The sequence below is a fragment of the Orbicella franksi genome, chromosome 12, assembly GCF_964199315.1.
Source record: "Orbicella franksi chromosome 12, jaOrbFran1.1, whole genome shotgun sequence".
In the NCBI taxonomy this organism is placed as follows: Eukaryota; Metazoa; Cnidaria; class Anthozoa; order Scleractinia; family Merulinidae; genus Orbicella; species Orbicella franksi.
In genome coordinates, this window is record NC_138156.1 from 4585089 (window position 1) to 4605325 (window position 20237).

The window sequence follows — 20237 nt, forward strand, 5'->3', positions numbered from 1 at the left end:
AGTTTCCGGGGCTTTCGAGAAACGGGCCCCAGGAGCGGAGGGCCATAGCGGATACTGTGAGATAATAATTCAAGCTTTGAAAGACGGTGCCATAAGGCCCCCGATGGCTAGGTACGACATATCATGTAACAATGAGAAATATCTTTTCAGAAATGTCTTGCCACGGAAGTAAAGTTTCAATCTGAAGTAACGCAGGAAGTAACGCAAGTTCAATTGATTACATTGGCCGCAAAGGACTGGTACTTGCGACGTGGCATGCGCATAAATACAGAATATACGCGGCAACCATCATGGCGGACGCTGAGGTTAGTGTGAAGTCGAAAAAGGTTCGTTTTTCTGCTAAACTGTACTTTATTATTTCCTAATGTAGCTTCTAATATGATATATTGCTTTCTACCAGCCTTGTTTATTAATTTGATCTTTGTTTCTCTCACGCGAACATTAGAAAACAGCTTCGTGGTTATTGTCAACTTTGATCTTCTACGTCAATATTTTGCCCGTCGGGTCATTTTATTTACCCGGAATTGCACCCATTGATTACGCAAGGGGCGAAAAACTGGACGTCAAGGTAGGTACTGGTCAATTTCATGATCAATTATTCGTTTTTTGAAACTATCGGTAACATTTTTTAACCTTTAAGACTTACAGATCTATGACAAAGAATGTGTTTATATACTACTAACTAAATTGCCATGTACTTTTCTTTTTGTTTTATGTTTTCATGAAACAGATTATTCTGAGATGAAGTGATCTTGTGTAGAGCAAACGCTGTTTCCTTATAAATATCAGCCATTGTCATACGCATGTATATTTTATTGGCAGTAGAATCGAAATACGGATATCATTTTTCACTCTGAAACTCAGTTGCCATGCCTTCAATTAGTTATTCTCAGCTTTCATTTATTGGTAATAGTTCGTAGCAACACGAGTACAGTGAAGTTAATATTTTGAATTGTCATATTTTGATTTTCGACGAGGACTCAGTTTGCTTTGATCTTAACTGAGAAAATGACACCAGCCATTCAATGGTGCCTTCACCCTATTCAGCCAGTGTGATTTTCTGCGTTACAAATACTGTGTTTGAAGAAGGGCAGTGTTACTCTTTCAGAGCAGCTCATATGGACACAACACGAGTAGCAATTTTTTTTTCAGTCCTAGCTCTTGGAGAGATGGTGTTATCTAAAATACTTAAGAACTAAAAATAATATAAATGAATTACAATTAAATTGCACATTCACAATCACACAAACTACAGTACATACTTAAACTAATCACTTTCCATGCATATAAGTTAATGTTGTGATATCACAGTTCCTGCTAGGTGGTTAGTGATACTTAGCCAGAAAGAGAATGTTTCTTGACTATAAAGTATACGGTAAAAAGTACATTTTTTTTACTTATAGCTTTTCAGTTCCAGTTGATCTTTTTATGTTACAAATATGCATTTGTGTGCCGAACAGAAACTTTTACTCAAGTCATAAAAGCTACTAACAACTAAATGCACCATTGCAAATAATTATCATGTTTTTAGTTTGTGTAACTGTAATCTACCACATCTTGTTAATTGATTTTTTTTGGTGAATGTAGGCAGTTAAAATGACAAGCATAAAGACACAGTTACCATTTGAGTATTACTCCATACCAATTTGCAAGCCAAATCATTTGCTTTACAAGCCAGAAAATCTAGGTAAGATTTAGTGCAAATTAATGTTTCTTTGCATGTGTTTTCTTTAGTTTATAAATATAGTGGAATCCCAAGTTTTAGAACCTCCAAGGGAAATGAAAATTGGTTTGAAATATCAGGTAGTTAAAGAAATGTGGGATGAAATTATAGTGTTTGACCAATGGGAGGGAAACAACTTTTGGTTGAGTTATTGGCAGGTTTGAAAAAATCAAGGGGTCAAGAAATTGGGATTCAACTTTAGACCATTTCAAGCATTTTCACTGTGAACCATAAAATTGAGCATACAGCAGTACTTGTAGTCTTGTTTGTGTCTTTTCAATCATTTTAGCAGGATGAATTCTTTCGATGTGTAGTTGGATTTTTATTCCCAGAACTGATCATCATCTTTCTAATATTTCTTCATAATACAATCCAAACCAGTCTATACAAATGCTGTATGGAGCACAGCAAGTGTTTGTGTTTGTACAATAATGATGTGTCCATTTTAAACAGCTTAAAGAAAATGTGTAAGCTACAGACTGAAATCCCAGTCTGGGTAAATAGCGAGGTGTCATCATTAAGCAGGTGTAGTACAGTTAGATGTAACTGTATAGGTGTGTTGTCAAGTAACTGGACAGCTGGCAAGAATACGTTAATAACAAATTATCATCAAGGTTTCCCCAGGGGAAGTTAATATTATTATTTTATTGTACCACCACTGATGTTCTCAGAGCAAGTAGTTAATCTAAGGCCATTAATAAGAGGTTTATGTTCCAAGCTCGGGACTAAGACTTTGTCTTGTGAAGTACTAAAAACTTTTAAAAAGCAAGCTTGTTTTCTTCTCTTCAGGTGAAGTGCTACGTGGAGACAGGATAGTCAATACTTTATATGAGGTGTGTAGCTACTTGGAAGCTTGGACTTGGTTTACGTTGCATTCAAAGTTATACCACTCTCGGGAATTCTAATCTGCATTTTCATGAGAATTTGATAACTACAATGACCATGATTCACCACTTCTGTCAAATCAGCTGCAGTTAGGAGCTGTTCTCTAACTGGTCTCATATCAAGAACTTAGCAAAATTCTTGAAGTTAAGTTCTTTTTAAGGTGTATCATTTACAATGTCGTACTTACTGGTAAGTGTGTTGTTTGGCTGTCTTGCAGATTAAAATGGCAGAAAACAAAGAATGCACAATGTTGTGCCAGCCAACGACTTTAACAGCTGAACAGTCTGCACAACTTGTCAAGTTGATATCAGAGGAATATCATGTCCACATGTATGTAGTTTTTGTATAATTGTTGTCTTATACTCAAGTGTGATTTGCATGACTGTATATCTACTGGTCGTGTATTTCTTGCTAATTTAGTAATAAGGAGCTTTTGTTATATGCCATTTCAGGGTTATTGACAACCTACCTGTGGCCACAAAATTTATCCTTGAAAATGGTCAGGTAAGGGCTGTGTATGATCATATGACAGCGTTATAAATTCTGTCTGCCCTGTTTTTCATCAGATTGCTTTGTATGAAGAGTTTTCTTTACGCTAATTAAGATGAAGCCTGCATTTGAGCCCAGTGGCCCAGTAGGTCGGTGCTTTTCTCCAGTTTCCATACACCAAATGCAAATATGGCGGACCACTTGGTCAGTGCCTGGAATCCTTGAAAGCAAGGCTAATCAGGCTTTGGTGTTTTGTATTGACAATGCTCTCCCAGAAAAGTCTTGCTTCATCGTTGATTTGGTCTGTTTGGTCTCGCCCTCCCTACGCATTTGTGTGTTCCTGAATGCCACGAAGACTTTTCTGGGGAAGCATTGTCAAAACAAAACATCAAAGCCTGACCAGCCTTGCTGTCATGCAGCTCGTCCCAGGCACCGACCAAGTGGTCTGCCATGTTTGCATTCAGTGTTTAGCTTGAAGCAACTAGAGTATTTCTACTCCCCTTGAATAAAATGCCACATCTGTAGTTCTCTAGAGGTTACCCCTTAGCGTTCAATTGCTTTTAGCCATTTATACACTTGGGTGGAGAGAGGTACTGTGAGCTAGAAATGTGTCTTTCTCAAGAATGCAGCACAATGACCCCACCCAGGGCTGGCACCTGGATCGCTCAATACATTATAAGCTAAGGCAAGTGGAAATGTTATCTAATTATGTTTTCTTCTTGAAAAGAAACTTTTTTAGTACATGTACATTTATGTTCTTTAATTAATTAATTTGTTACAGGTGCAGTATGACCATGGATTTAAACTTGGGTTTGCACTAGAACAGGTCAGTGGAATAGAGATATTTAATTGGGAAAAAAAGTGTATTCAAGAATCTTATGATTTACACTATTCAATCATAGTAACCTTGTAGAATGGAATTGTGTTTATTTGCCAAAAAAATGTTTACTGTTTAAATGTACATTTATGTCTTTAATGATACGTGTATGTAATTTAGAAATTCTTCCAAAAAGTGTGCAATGTTCTCACTTTCAAATCAGTCTAGGATTTTTACCATCAATGACTCTTATGTGTTAATCATACAACAATGTAAATCATAAATACCTTCACACATGTAATTGCCAAATGAGTTTGCTAGCTGCCAGACAATCTTGCTCTGCACAGCACAATATGTACAGTAAGTTACAATCCAATTCAACTTCTCTCAGTCATCATTATCTGTCCTTTTCACGTCATGCAACACATACATGTAAGGCCTCTGCAATATTCTGACAGCTGGTCTGGAACAGTCGTGTGCTGCCTTTTGGGCCTCACTCAACAAGAGGTGAGCTGAAGCTAGGATTGTTCACTACAGACTATATCCAGGTTTTTTGGGTCTTCCCCCCTTCTTTTTCTCGTCTGGCATCCAGAACATAGCTTCTTTCATGATGTTACCAGTCTCCTTTCTCATATATGTCTGACCAATCGCCACTTCCTTCTTGTCAATTCCACGATATCATCCTTTTCACACTTGATCCTGTATGCCCACACCAAAAGTGTTGTTATATTTATGATAATCACTGATCAGATTGTTTTTTTTTTCAGAACACATTTCTCAACAATCACTTGACAATGATTCTCAAATATCATACTTATGACAAGTAAGACTGTCTGTCACATTTTGTAGAGCTTAATTAATTGATCTCCTAAAAATCTAGTCACTTCCAAGTTGTAAAATTATTATTTCAATGAGAAAATACTAGACTTTTTCCTGCTTTAACTTGCTTCTGTTCCAGAAATGATTAGTTTCAATTCACCTGTCTTTTGTAACTAAATGTGTATGCAATTCTTTTTTCCATATAGTGTCACATTCCGTGTCGTTGGGTTTGAAGTCCAAACTAAGAGGTGAGAGTATGAGAGCATTGATTTCACCTCAAATAATTATAATATAATGAGTTAACATGTAAATGTGATTCCATCCAGAAAGCAAAGCAAATGGCCACTGACCAAATGCATGTTAATAAATAGCAGTTTCTGTGTTTTGTGTGCATATTGAGGTATGTCAGTGTTGTAGGATGTAGAAGCGATTGTTTGACTTGTGCATAAATCATTGTATACTTCTAGTGTTTCAAGAGATGCAGTGTCAGCGGAAATTGGTGGCAATAAGTGCTCTTTCACCTCAGACAAACCTGGAGGCCAAACAATAATTGCTGGCCGTGAGTATGATTTTTAATTTATTATAAGTTTTTTTTTTTTCAAAATTGGCACATGAGTTTTCTAGTAATGTTTTAATAATTCTGTTGTTCAGTGCTTTGTTAAGGTGTAGAGGGCAAGGGTTAGGGGGTTCTGAACTTCCCACTTTCTACACTATCTCTATTTAATCGTCATTTTCATAGCTTTCTGTAGCTACTTCTGACAGTTTCTCCTTTGCTACTACACAATATTGACAATTCTTAAATTGTTTGATAACTACATGTACATGTACTTCTCCCATTTCTGCCATATGAAAAATACCTACTACTTTTTCTCTCCCTGTTCCCATCCTCTTATTTCTCTTGTATTTCCATCGTCCTGCCCCCCTCCATATTGGTCTTTTCCACTGTGTTAAAAATTATGTGTTCAATATGGGTAAGTATAGATAAGAGCAATGGTAAGGTTAACTGTTTTTTGGCCATCTCTCTAAAAACCCTTGTAGCACATCAAAATAATTTATATGTAAAAAACAATGTTAATGTGATAGGTGAAGTGTGTTTGTCTGATGGTGATTTCTGAGTACCTTATGGTATGTTTAAATGTGCTTTATTAACAGAGGAGAACACTGTGGCAATGACATATACAGTAAAGTGGGAGGTTAGTAAAATTATTTTCTTGAAAATCATACACTGCCTCCCAACTACATGTACATGTACAAAGCAAACTCAACTAGCAAACACAACTAGCAAACTCAACTAGCAAACACAACTAGCATGAAACAAAACCAGCAAACACAACTAAAAACACTAGCAAACACAACTAGCAAACACAACTAGCAAACACAACTAACAAACACAACTAGCAACTGTCAGGAACACAAAAGGGACTTCCATGTACAGTTAGCAGACAAATCTGGCAAATTCTTTAAATAATATCAACTAAGAAATGGTGTGGCAATCAAGTTTACATTGAGAACATTCATATAAGCATGGTGTACATGTATGATGTACACAGTATATTGCCCTCAGCTGATACATGTACATACATGACTGTTCTTGTTTCCTTGATCTGACAATATTTATCAGCTAGTGTCTTTCGACCTAAATCTCAGAACTTAGTCCTAAAGAATAGTAGAAAACAGTCAGTAGGAAGAATTTGAAGATGAATAAGCTTGTTACTGAATAGAGTATGTATCCCACAGGCCAGTAATGTTGTGTGGGCATCAAGGTGGGACACCTATTTAGCCATGAGTGATGTTCAAATTCACTGGTTTGCTATCGTCAACTCTGTTGTGATTGTCCTGTTTCTGTCTGGTAAGTCATTTTCAATTGTCTTATAATTTTCATTGTTCACATTTTCGTAGTTAACACCATAAAGAGAAGTGTACACATGTATATATACAAGTTAAGATTATTGCAATATGTCTACCAAATGCAGTGTGAAGTTGGTGTATGTATGTCATTGACAGGTTGATGTCCAGAAAAACAGAGGTGAAGCCCAATACACATTATCGATTCAGCTATTTCAAAACAGGTTTTACCGACTTGCTTAGTTACAGCAAATGAAAATGTCTCGTTACCTGATGTCCAATTTATGCTTGAGCCCAATCCATGGTCTAGTAATTGACCTTGCTGTGGTCAATTTGTACACTTTTAATGTTAAACCAAGTATTTTCTTATTTCTCCCTATAACTCAGTGGGATCTTCCCTTTTTGAGTACACAGTTATCTGCTTGTTTTGTTTTCATTTGTAATGATCAGCTCCTGACATGTTAAGTACTACCTTTCAGCTATTGTGTCCATGATAATGATCAGGACTTTACGACGAGACATTGCACGTTATAACAAAGAGGATGAAATGGTAGGCTTTACTGTTGTTGTCTATTTGCAGTTAACTGTCAAAACCTGTATCAATCCTCCCCAGGCATATACTAGAGCAGAACGCTATAATAAGACAGAGACCTGGACGCTAAATATGATTTGCCCGATAGGGGCCTGGTATGAGTCATTTGTACCTTGTTGTCCTTGTTATGTGTTCTCATCATTCTTAAGTGAGAATGCTTGTTTATATTGAATGTATATCTCTGTGAAATGGATAAATTCCTATCTATGACGAAAACACATTTAACCAAGCAGTGAAAAGGCGAAGAAAACACCAACTACAAGCAGATCCTTTTGTCATATGCCACACAGAATGCAACCATCGATCGCGACCGCCATCTTTGTTTTCAGACAGGAACGAAACTATCCCTCTCCGTAGCGAAAGACCATCGCAGTAAGACAGATCAAACTACAGTCGAATGGCAAAGAAATACAAGTGCCTGTTTCCTGAATGTACCTACGAAACGGAAGAAGTGACAGATGTGCTCGCGGCCGTTTTGCTATCGGTCCACTCGCAAGGCACACACAGTGCTCCAGGAGTCACCGATACTGCACCAAGCACCACTTCAAACACTAAACTCAAAAGAGTATGGTGCCCAACAATCTCAGCCACAGGGTCAAGCGAGGATTGGTCATATTTCCTCACCAGTTGGGGCGACTATGTCGCAGCGACCAGTGTCACAGGCAAAAACAAAGTAATTCAACTACTCGAATGTTGCGATGAACAGACCTCACATGAAACGCAGGCGGCTCCCTCACCAACAAGACTGCCGATGAAGTTATGGAGGCCATTAAAAAACTTCCCATGAGGGAGGAGAACACAATGGTTGCCCAGGTTCAATTGCACAACACGCGCCAGGACCGGGACGAGATGATTCGTAGTTTTGGTGCCTGCCTTCGCGGCCAAGCTGGCGTCTGCAAGTTTCTAGTCACCTGCCCTGGTTGCACTATTGAGGTTAATTACACGGAGAACGTTTTGCGTGACATCTTAACACGCGGCCAGGTTCACAGTGAAAATCAACTAGATCTGCTAGGAGAAAGGAATCAAGACATAACCCTTGAAGAAGTCTTCCAATTTATTGAAGCAAAAGAGACTGGAAAACGATCCACTGGCCGCCTGTCACAAAGCCAAGGTGTAGATGCTGCAAGTAGCCAATACCGTCGTGCCAAACAGGATGACATCAAGCAACGCAAAGTTGGAGACAACAATGATTTGTGCTCCTACTGCAACAAGCGCAGCCATGGCAAGAGCGCCTCGACCAGGATATGAAGAAATGACTGCCCCGCTTTATGGCACAACCTGCGACCAGTGTGGGCGACCGAGCCATTTCGCTAGCATGTGTCGCGGCAAGAGCACAGTGGCAATACTACAGAAGGTGCCATCTTCGACTCACTTTGCACTGCAACAAGCCTTAGCCATTATCCTGGCAGAGATGTCATCGATCTTGACCACCACCTTTACTGCCACCTAACTGACTGTTGGGTCCGACAACCATCAAACTCCCAACCATTCATCACACTAACAGCAACTGCCCACCCCGAAGACTACACAGCACTGGGATACAACCCCCCCCCCCCCACATCGCAGCTGACACCGGTACGACTCTCTGCCATGGCCGACATGGGCTGCCAGAGCTGCTTAGCTAGCATCAAAGTGGTCGGTCGCCTTGGCCTGAGTGAGAGAGATCTGATACTGGTCACCATGCAAATGCACGCTGTGAACAACAATGGTATCAAGATCCTGGGTACTGTCATCCTCAGGTTCTCAGGCAGGTCTCCATCCAGTGCAACCCTTGAAAGTCAACAAATTGTGTATGTGACAAGCGACTTGGACAAACTCTTCCTGAGCTGGGAGGCCTGCACGGCACTGGGCATGATCACTCAGAACTTTCCCACTGTGGGCGAGACCATCCACACATGCAGCACGACTGAGCCAGACACAGCATGCGATGCGACATCCCCCCTGGACAGTGCAACATACATGCCTGAGAGCGCATCCAGCTCACCGTGCACCTGCCCATGTCGTGAAACACCACCACCCAAGCCCACTGAACTCCCATTCCCAGCGACTGAAGGCAACCGGATGAAACTGCAACAGTGGCTTCTTGACTATTACCAAGCCAGCAACTTCAACACATGTGAACACGAGTCGCTACCGCTGATGGAGAGCGTCCCCATGAGGCTAATGGTCGACCCCAGTGCGGAACTGGTTGCGCATCACACTCCCATACCAGTACCACTCCACTGGCAAGAGGAATTCAAGGCAGGACTTGACCAGGACGTATCACTCGGCGTACTTAAACCAGTTCCAGTAGGAGAGCCTGTCACGTGGTGCCAACGCATGGTCGTATGTGCAAAGAACGGCAAGCCTCGACGCACAGTTGACTTCCAAGCGCTTAACCTTCACGCCACATGTGAGACACACCACACGCAGAGCCCCTTGCATCAAGCACACTCTATACCTAGTAGTACAAAAAAGACCATCTTCGACTGCTAGAATGGTTACCACAGCGTCCCCCTCCATGCGGATGATCGCCACCTCACCACATTCATAACTCCATGGGATCAATACCGCTACAAAACAGCACCCCAGGGTTACATCGTCTCTGGTGATGGCTACTCGAGACGGTTCGACGAGATTGTCTCTCACATCCGTGACAAAACTAAATGTATTGACGACACCCTCCTTTGGGCAGATGACCTTCACAAGAGCTTTTTCCAGGCCGTTGATTGGCTTGACCTCTGTGGACACAACGGAATAATACTTAACCCAGACAAGTTCGTGTTCGGAGCTGACACTGTGGAGTTCGCAGGCTTTGAGATCACCCCAAGCATTTTGCGGCCATGCAAAAAGTACCTTGATGCCATCCGTGATTTCCCAACACCAGTCACCATAACCGATGTCCGCTCGTGGTTTGTACTCATCAACCAGGTCTCGTATGCCTTTGCCGCTACAGAACGCACGCTGCCGTTCCACCAGTTACTCCAGCCGGGAACCCCCTTCAAGTGGACTGATGAGCTCAACCAGCTTGAAGAATCTAAGTCAGTGATCATTAGTGAAATTGAGGAAGGCTTGTGCATCTTTGACAAATCAAAACCAACCTGCCCGGCAACCGACTGGTCTAAAAGCGGCATCGGATTCCGGCTATTCCAGAAACACTGCCAGTGTTCATCCACCACAGCCTTCTGTTGTCGCACAGGCTGGAAAATCACGCTAGTCGGCAGCCGCTTCACCCATGCTGCCGAATCTTGTTATGCCCCAGTAGAGGGAGAAGCTCTTGCCATCACAGATGCCCTTGATAAAGCTCCCTTCTTCGTCCTGGGCGGCAGCAACCTAATCATCGCTGTGGATCACAAACCCCTACTTAAGATGTTTGGTGACCGATCCCTTGACGAGATCACTAATGCCAGGTTGTGCAACCTCAAGGAAAAGAGATTACGTTACCGGTTCTGAATGGTACACATACCTGGCGTGCGACACAAAGCCACTGATGCCGTTTCCCGCCACCCTACAGGAACCACTATGCCAGACATGCTACGATGTAGCAGCGGCCACGGCTGCTCTGACTATTCTACCCCAATTAGACGCCTCTGGACGCTCATTCTTGGCCGGCATCTGCCATAGTGAGCCACGAGTAGGAACATCACCATTGATGACCTGTTAGCATCATGAGCCTCCTCAGCACTGAGCACAATGGCAGTCACATGGGACAGGGTCAAACTAGCTACAACAAGCAGTGAGGATATGACTCAGCTACTCGACATCATAGAGAGCAGATTTCCTGAATTCTGCCATGAGCTACCACTTGCCCTTTGGGAGTACTATCAGTTCCGTGAACACTTACACACCGTCGATGGCGTAATCCTCTACAAGAATTGCACAGTCATACCACCCTCCCTCAGAGAGCATGTCTTGACAGTCTTACCCTCAGCACACCAAGGCGTGACCTCCATGACCGCACGTGCCGAAAACACCGTCTTCTGCCCAGGCATCACTTGCGCCATCATTGCTCTACGGGAAACCTGCAACCATTGTAACCGCATGGTACCATCCCAACCAAGTGCACCGTCCTCACCAACTGTGCCCCCAGCATACCCCTTCCAATGTGTCTGTGCCGACTTCTTCCACCACAAAGGGGTCAACTACCTTGTCATGGTAGATTGCTACTCCAACTGGCCCATTGTCGAACGAGCATGGGAGGGATCTAAAGGACTGATTGACTGCTTGCGACGCACATTTGCCACATTCGGCATCCGTGCCGAATGTGCGACAGATGGTGGGCCTGAATTTACCGCTGCTGCCACATGCCAATTCCTGAAGGAGTGGGGTGTACACCACCGTCTGTCATCAGTGGCGCTCCCACACTCGAACTGCAGAGCGGAGATCGGTGTAAAGACAGTCAAACGGATCATCACCGACAACACTACACCAAATGGCAGCCTTGACACAGACTCCCTGCAGCATGCCATCCTTCAATATTGAAACACACCAGATCCTAATACGCAGCTCTCCCCTGTACAGTGCGTATTTGGCAGGCCAATCAAGGATTTTATACCTATCCTGCCTGGCTGCTACCAACCACATCCTAAGTTGAGTGACACCCTAGCGACGAGAGAGGAAGCCCTCAGAAACGGCCACATGAAAGCTGCCGAGAGATGGTCGGAACACACCAAGAGACTCCCACCCCTGGCAGTTGGCAACCATGTACAAATCCAGAACCAGACCAGACCATACCCCACTAAATGGGACAAGACAGGCGTGGTGGTTGAGGTCCACCTGTTCGACCAGTACATCGTGCGTGTTGACGGCTCTGGCTCTGACCACCCGTAACCGGAAATTCCTCAAAAAATACATCCCAGTGCAGACCAAGCCCCCGAGACTTGCTATCGATGATGACCTACGACACCTCAACCTGCTGCCCCCCAGACCAAACAAACAATTCAACACCAATCCACCACCAGCAGAGCTGCCACCTCAATGATGATCTGACAAGCCACAGAGTTGTCCAGACCTTACCAGCCCAAACCCAGAGGGGTGTACACCTCAGCAACCACCTCCCAACACGCCACCGGCCAACCCTACTACGAATCCATCGGTAGCGGCGAGTCCAGGTCCACTACCCATCCAAAAAACACTGTCCCCTTCCCCCGTGGATGCATTGGTGCCGGCAAACTCGAGTACACCCCCAGCACAGCCAAAGAAACCCCCACTAGCCTTGCGGCAGCTACAAGATTACAATGTAGAAGGACTTCTCAAACAATGAGACAGTCAAGTGACACATGAATGACATTGTTTTTCCATGAATGACATTCTTTTTCCTAGTTTTGTTTTGTTCTTTTAAATTAACCGTTTTAATTCTACAATTATCAGTCTTCACTGCCCCTCGAACACAAGCATGAGGACCACTTCAGACTTGGGGGGAGATAGAGCAGAACGCTATAATAAGACAGAGACCTGGATGCTAAATATGGTTTGCCCAATAGGGGTCTGGTACAAGTCATTTGTACCTTGTTGTCCTTGTTATGTGTTCTCGTCATTCTTAAGTGAGAATGCTTGTTTATATTGAATGTATATCTCTGTGAAATGGATAAATTCCTATCTATATACAACTGAAGTCCTAGTGAGGTTTAGTTAGGCTATGGTGCAGGCTATCAAGTATGAGGTGTGAGGTGGATTTGTAGGATAGCCAATCAAAAGTAATCTGTGGATCAAAAATATAATGTTGAAAGTCTTTTGGAACGAAACAATTTTATGTTGCATTTGTCAATCACACAGGAGGACACTATGGAGGAGACAGGCTGGAAGCTTGTCCATGGTGATGTATTCAGACCTCCCAAGAGGGCATGGTTACTGACAGCATTTGTTGGATCAGGGGTGCAGATCTTTTTCATGGTCCTCATAACTTTAGGTAAGTACAACAGAGATCAGCCAAATGCTGGACATTTAAAATGCCTCTCAGAAACTTAATATTGTTAATGATTCAATGCAGTAAAATGTATTATTAAGCATTCAAGGAGTTTCATGTTTATGTCTTGTGAGTTGTTAAGAACACTTAAAAAGAGCAAGGGGCACTCAGCAGCACCTTGTGTTTCTCTATGTACTTCTCTGTTGTTCTTAAAAATTCCTGCATGATTGTATTGCTAAACAAATGCTTTTTAGGTCCAGTAACTTTTTCCTTAGTAGTGAGTAATTTCTTTTTAAGCTTAATATGACTCGGACATTTAAATATATGCATGTTGTGTCATTAAACAGTGTTTGCCATGCTCGGGATGTTGTCACCTGCAAGCCGAGGAAGTTTGATGACTGCAATTATATTTCTTTATGTCTTTATGGGGTAAGCGTAATGGTTTGAAATTAATGCCTGATTATTTAGGGGGTTCCAGCATTCCCTACCATAGGTAGACCTTCCACTGATTGATTAGACTTTTGCAAATTATGTGTTTATGGAGAGGGAAAGTAGGGGAATTAAAAGGTTTTCAAGAAAGAGTGACTCAAACACCATGATTGATATACAGTGTACATCTATCTGACTCAAAACCTTCAAAACCTTTGACTAATATTGCCAGGCTATCTTGATCATGACAGTTTCCCATAAATGTCTCCTTACTTGTTCCTTTTCTCTTTGAAGTGTTTTTGCTGGCTATTTTGCTGCTCGACTTTACAAGACATGCAAGGGCCAAAACTGGAAGAAATCTGCATTACTGGTAATCTTCTGTTTCTGTAGCACTAGATGTTGTAACAGTTATTTTATAGAATTTTAGTATTAACATTGCAAGTCAGCAAGGCTAAAGGTCTGGCAAAATAGAGGACTGTAGAAAAAATAGCAAGTTTTCAAATCTTTTGGCCAGCACTTGAGTACACTTGAGTTAAATTGCAATGAATTGTGATAAATTCTTATGACTTGCTCTCAGTTGGATGCAAGTTTTTCTCTTTTGGTCACCCAGTACAAAAGAGCTCAAATCTCTTCATTTACTTTGAGTGTACTTCTTAATGTACTTACAAATTCTCATAATATATTACAGTTATTAAAATTTAATGCTTGGAAATCAATGAAATGTTACAGATAGTTATTATAATAACGTCAATGCTACTTTTTCAGACTGCAACATTGTATCCTGGAGTTGTTTCTGCAGTGTGCTTTGTCCTGAACTTTTTTATCTGGGGACAACACTCTTCTGGAGCGGTAATTAATCTGACTACCCTCATTAATTTCTACAAATTTGCTTACATGTAGCTGTTTTGATAGGTGAATCTCAATTTTGCATACAGAATGTTTGTCAAGTGCAGTCGATACAAAAACTCTTATTGATTTTTGTTATAATATTTTCTGTACTCCAGTTTATTGTAAGTGGTTAAATAGTTGCAGCTATTATTTTGTTATAATTGCTAATTATTACTCGTCTTTAACTTTGTTCAGGTTCCCTTTACCACCATGCTTGCTCTTCTTTGCATGTGGCTTCTTATTTCAGTCCCACTTGTTTTTGTTGGCTATTTCTTTGGATACCGGAAATATGTGAGTACCATTTGGTTGAATGTAATCTGGAATGTTCATTGGTGGAAAAAAAAATCTGTGTTGTGTTGATTTAGGTCTCAACTGAAATCTGACTGATCAGCTTAGAAGAATTTTCAAATGATACAGACTTGTCTGATTTTACTTTGTATTTCCTTTTGCATTTGGCAACTTTTTTATGTGTATGGTTCAAACAACTGGCGCCTGTTTTATGAACTTCATATTATATCGACACACAAGAGAAGAGGTAGAAAATGATCGATGATAAACCTGTAGAGGTGTAGCGCTCTACGAAAACTGCTATGGCTATTCGAGCTTCTTAAAATAGGCTGGGTATAGGTTCAAAAGGGTAACTAGGAAATACAGCCAACCAGACTTTTTTACAACTCCATCATGATAGTAGAATGAAGCAACATCTTTGTTTTGCTCCTGCCCAAACAGTTGGCTACTTTGTTCTCTTAAATTCGTTCTGCAATCAAGGTAGTTAATGCAACATTGTATTTGGTTTATACAGCCCTATGAACACCCTGTTAGGACCAATCAAATTCCTCGCCAAGTTCCTGACCAGGCCTGGTATATGAGTCCTTTGCCGAGGTAAGGATAGCAGGAATTTCTTCTTTGTAAGGTAGAGTTTTTGTAAGGGATTGGATTTAAGGTTGAAATGTCGGAATTTGTCTAAGTGGGGTTGCATATCTCTTGCATGGTTTACAGTGACTTGTAAACTACTTTTCAGTCTATATTGGAAAACAAAACTTACATTGTTCCTTGTGTACTTAATGTTTTGAAGTCTATTTACAAGTAAATAATAAATTGTGCAATACCATAACACTATTGTTTGCAAACTCTTCAGTAACCTGATGGCTGGCATCCTTCCATTTGGTGCAGTGTTTATCGAGCTCTTCTTTATTTTATCTGTAAGTAAATATGACTTTTTAATAAAGAAATACATATCATTTTGTAGGTCCAGAAAAATTATTATATTATTATTTATTGAAAGTAAAGATATAGTGCAATGGGCTATATATCTACTTATTTATTTTCACATTTATAATGAATCCCTTTATGTTGTGTCCCCGATTAGCAGCAATGCTAAATACCCCCAGAGACTTTTTATAATTCTGAATAAAGGTTTTGTTGTTGTTGTTTGTTGTTGAATGGATGTTTTTACGGGACATATTTGTCATCTTTTCAGTTTTTCTTGAGTTTGAATAAAGCATCTTTGTGATCTGTTTTCAGGCCATCTGGGAGAACCAGTTCTACTACTTGTTTGGTTTCTTGTTCTTGGTATTTGTGATCCTTGCCAGCTGTGTCTCTCAGATTTCCATAGTGATGATTTACTTTCAGCTTTGTGCTGAGGTGTGTTTTGTCATTATGCTCAGGAATTTGCACTGAGTGCAGTGTATTTTGTCAAATTTAAGTGTCCTATGTCTTTAATAACCATGCATGCTTACAGGCTGGCATGCAGGATAACAATTTTGTCAGTTGATGAGAAGTCATCAAACTTCTTTCAGGTGGCTCTGTCAGATTTTTTAGTCAAAGTTCCTCTCAACTTTGATCAACTAGAGCATCACAAAAATCAGTCCAACGGAAAATCAATGAAATGTTATTGGTATATTAGAGAAACCAGTTATCATAGCAACATGATGAAGTTATACCCCATTTTACATGACACCAAAGTAATGACTTATTATTAAGGGATAATTTTGTAAACGTGACATTTTTATCTGAAACTCTGAAGACCCATGCATTTGATATATGACCTGATTTAGGTGGCCAGTTAGTTTTGATATAGGCAGAATCCCATGGGAATGATAATAGAAATTAAATAACAATCTCAAATAGACCCCTCCCTTCCCCCCTCCCAAAATAAAAGAAAGAAAATTAATTTTAAGCTTATTTGAAATAAATAAATTTATTTTGTTTTTTCTCGCTTTTGTTTCAGGATTATCACTGGTGGTGGAGATCATTCTTCATGTCTGGTTCCTGCTCCATTTATGTGTTTTTCTATGCTATATTCTACTTTGTTACAAAAGTGAGTTTCCTAGTATTTGCACCTAGCAGGTTCATTTGAAACCCAACAGTTTTGTTATGGGCTGTGGAAAATACCTGTAGACCCTGTAATTTACAAATTAAGTCCATCTTGTTAGCAGGGTTTTTACATGTACATGTAGATCTGAACATCTAGGCTGTAGTACATTCTTTGATCATGTTACCAAAAAGAGACCTGGATGATGGTTGGCTTTATAAGGCAAGCTGTCAGTTGTATAATTAAGCCTAATTGAAAGTCCTTGTAAAAGAAGTCATTCTCAAGACAGAATGGGCCTGTGGCTGCTTTTGTCTTGACAACTGTTTCAGGGTGCAAAGAAAACCAGTTCTTAAGCTTGCTAATTGGGCAAGTTGTAACTGTGATGTGCTGGCTCAACAGTCCTTTTATCTAGCCCTCCAATGATACTACAATAATTTCTCCTCTGACAGTATTTCCAAGGTTTGAATTCCTCATATCTTTCCCCCAGAAAATTCACTTTCCCATCAAACAAGAAAAGGAAAAATCCATTAGCCTGACTTCAAAATCTACTAGCTGTGGGCTATTGAACACAACTTTCTTTTCATACTGTGTTTAAGTTTCTGTCTCCATTAGTAAGAGCTGGATTTGTGTTCAGTGGTCACAGACTCCTCCATGCTTTATGTAATTTGCCAACTCTTCAGCCTCCATTTATTTTAAGTTTCCAAGACGTGTTTCAAGAGAAACATCTGTCATAGTTAAATTTTAATAACCCAAACCCTAACAGACTCAGTTGCGACAGCAGGTGTTACACATGAGCTCACGTAACTTAATTGACTGATGGAAAAACCATGTATAAATAAAGGCATCTTATCTTATCTTATCGTATCGTATCGTATCACATTGTACCGTATCGTACCATATCATATTGTATTGTATCTTATCTTATTTTACATACTACTACATGTAGCATTAAATATAAACCATGCCTGAATTAAAAATTGTGTACACTCACCGTGGAATTTTTTTTTCTTTTCAGCTTGAGATTGAGGACTTTGTTCCTGGTCTGTTGTACTTTGGCTACACATGTATCATGGTGTTATCCTTCTGGCTGCTAACTGGGACTGTTGGATTTTATGCCACGTACTTCTTCATCCGACACATCTATGCAGCTGTAAAAATTGATTAACAACAAAAACTTATTGCAAGTCGTAAATGACAATTATTAGTGATATCATTGTGTAAACCATTGAGCCGGGGGAAGATAATTTTTTTAAAGTAAATGACAGTGTTTGTCTTTAATAGTAAGTGACATTGTCTGTTCACTGCAGAGAGGTATACATGTATGCCTCATTTCATTCATGCTTGCTCATGGGACGACTGAGTTACAAGGCTTTTAATTATTGCAAATGTGATAGTTCATCATTCTAGAAGATTTGTAGCTCTTGGTAATTTTAGTGTTTCCAAATGATTGTACAGCCAACCAGAAACCATGAGGGTTGTGCGACGCCTTATGGGTGTCTGATTCTACATACCTGTTTTGACAATACCTCAAGTGCTATAATTATGAAACTAAGTAGTCAGTTCCTAGCAAAATTAATTAACGGGAAATAACTTGGATACCAAACATTTTGGGTTCTTGCTATTGTTCTGTCAAGAGAGTCTGTTGGAACAGGAATTGACTGAGTTTGTGACTTGTGAATATTTAGGATTTAGCAGATTGGCTGCTCTTGCAAATAAATTAAAACTTATTTATTACATGCATGTGGGTCACATGATTCGAAAAAGTTCCACTCATGGAGATAGAAGGAGAGACAAACTTCAGGGCCAGATGAAATGAAAATCTGCAATATTATGTTTACAACTTGTTGCACTGATTTCACTTGTTTTTACTTCCTCTTAGCCTCATTAATTTTTTTTGCTCAAGGGTTCTGCAAGGATGCACCTTTAGGCTAAGAGATGACTATTCCAGTTTATAAGTGGTTTTCACTGGTAAAGAAAAATGTTATTTAATAGTTGATTAGTTTTGATATTTGATCTCATGGAATGGATCAAAGACATCAACCACAAAACAGGAACATGACAGTAGGGATTCTCCAGCATAATTTTATTTGATGTTTGGTTTTGAGGGATTATATCAAGAAAATGTTTTTAAATGGGAAACGAAAGACTGCTGTGTTTCTTTTTTGCCAAGACTAATGACTCAGTTTGTCTTTACAAGGTGTTTCCAATACTATTAACATAATTGTACCATTAGGCAAGTTTGTCCTTCTTACAATTTAGAGCTGTAAAGTGACTGATGTTTGTAGCAGCTGTTATATAAGCCTATTGTGTTGATTTGGATGGCTTGGTTTTTGGATGTTTGGTTTAGGATCAGAACCTAACTATCTTTTTCAAGCAAATGATTCCTGTCACATAGTTATACAATTTAGCTGCTGCCCACTTTATGTTAACAGCATAAATAGTAGCAGAGAGAACTAGCAAAGATGTTTATGTATTATTATGTAGCTATGAAGTAAGACTTGCTTTTGATATTTTAAAATTGTCTGACATTCAGTAGCTTCATAGATTAGTGTACACTTGTATCCATTTGGTAACAAAAGGTGGTGGTGTGTTAGAAACTCTGTCAACAAACTATTAGTATAATAAGCTTGTTAACCACTCCCTTTTAGACATCCCACCTGCACAAGTAAACAAGTTAAAGAATTTGTGGTCAAATAAAATAAATTTAAAATCCTGATCATTTGGAGTTGTATGAATTTTGTTAATTGAAAATGCTATCCTTGCTCAAATTTTAAGAAATTGAATTATATCAACAGAATTTAATATTTATTTATCACACAACTAAGTTAGTTCAGAGGGCCAATAACTAAAATCAATCAACTAGATTGCTCCACTGCTGGTCAAATATTCTCTAAGTGTTGGACTGGGCACTGTCCCGAATGATCCTGCAAGATCACCCTTGAAGATTTTCTGGTAGTTTTAGTCGTGTAATAAATGTCTTATTAACCATATTTGCTCAGGACTGTGCTGGGAGAATATTGGCCTCTGTCTTTTTATGTATGGATCTCACCATGCGTGGTCTGTCCTGTGAAGACTTCAGGCCGATATTTTTCCAGTACGGCCCATGCGCTTGGTTAATAAGATGTACTTTTTTGTTTTACGCATGAACCCTTGTCACAAGTTGCCATGTGCTTGTACACTTATTAGCGGCATGAATGTGTAACCTTGAGGAAATCTCTTAAATAAATGTAGTCAGTTGATAGATCAAGGTTGCTGTCTCTTGTTCAGAAATGTTCAGTAGGGGTGCAGAATGGTAAAATAAAAGATGCTGCAATTTTATTGGGAAAACCTTTGTCGATTATTATATAATAAAATTCCACTCTTAGTCATTCAAACTTTTATGAAAGACTTGACAATAACTTAATAACAAAACTGTACCCTCATTTTACAGTTAGAGACTGAGGGAGGATGTGAAAAAAGAAAAACCTTTTTACAGATGCTTCTTCTAAGAAGCAAATTTATGCAGTTATTAGCCACTGGTTACCTTTGTTGGTAAAAGGAAATAAATGTGAG

At 39.9% G+C, this 20237-nt stretch overlaps 1 protein-coding gene across 2 annotated transcripts; it reads left to right on the forward strand.

Annotated features, from left to right (window-relative positions):
• Positions 1-185: 185 nt before the first annotated feature.
• LOC145463750 (transmembrane 9 superfamily member 4-like) lies at positions 186-19718 on the forward strand. Of its 2 annotated transcripts, none has more exons than XM_081447538.1 (23): positions 186-305; positions 446-568; positions 1588-1687; positions 2513-2556; positions 2826-2938; positions 3061-3112; positions 3879-3923; positions 4682-4737; positions 4940-4981; positions 5201-5292; positions 5886-5926; positions 6471-6582; positions 7058-7128; positions 12925-13057; positions 13402-13483; positions 13778-13853; positions 14249-14332; positions 14567-14662; positions 15174-15253; positions 15510-15573; positions 15896-16015; positions 16602-16691; positions 17701-19718. In XM_081447538.1, exons 1-23 carry the CDS (start codon positions 291-293, stop codon positions 17848-17850), a joined length of 1881 nt encoding a protein of 626 aa, XP_081303664.1. In that variant the 5' UTR covers positions 186-290; the 3' UTR covers positions 17851-19718. The 2 variants fall into 2 exon arrangements, with proteins under 2 accessions (XP_081303664.1, XP_081303663.1); XM_081447537.1 differs by having other exon boundaries at positions 187-326.
• The last annotated feature ends 519 nt before the right edge of the window (positions 19719-20237 follow it).

Coding starts and splice junctions, on each gene's coding strand:
- LOC145463750 (XM_081447537.1), top strand. CDS start 291: ATGGCGGACGCTGAGGTTAGTGTGAAGTCGAAAAAG. Junction 4,738..4,939: donor AAATATCATACTTATGACAA/GTAAGACTGTCT, acceptor TTTTCCATATAG/TGTCACATTCCGTGTCGTTG. Junction 16,016..16,601: donor ACTTTCAGCTTTGTGCTGAG/GTGTGTTTTGTC, acceptor CTTTTGTTTCAG/GATTATCACTGGTGGTGGAG.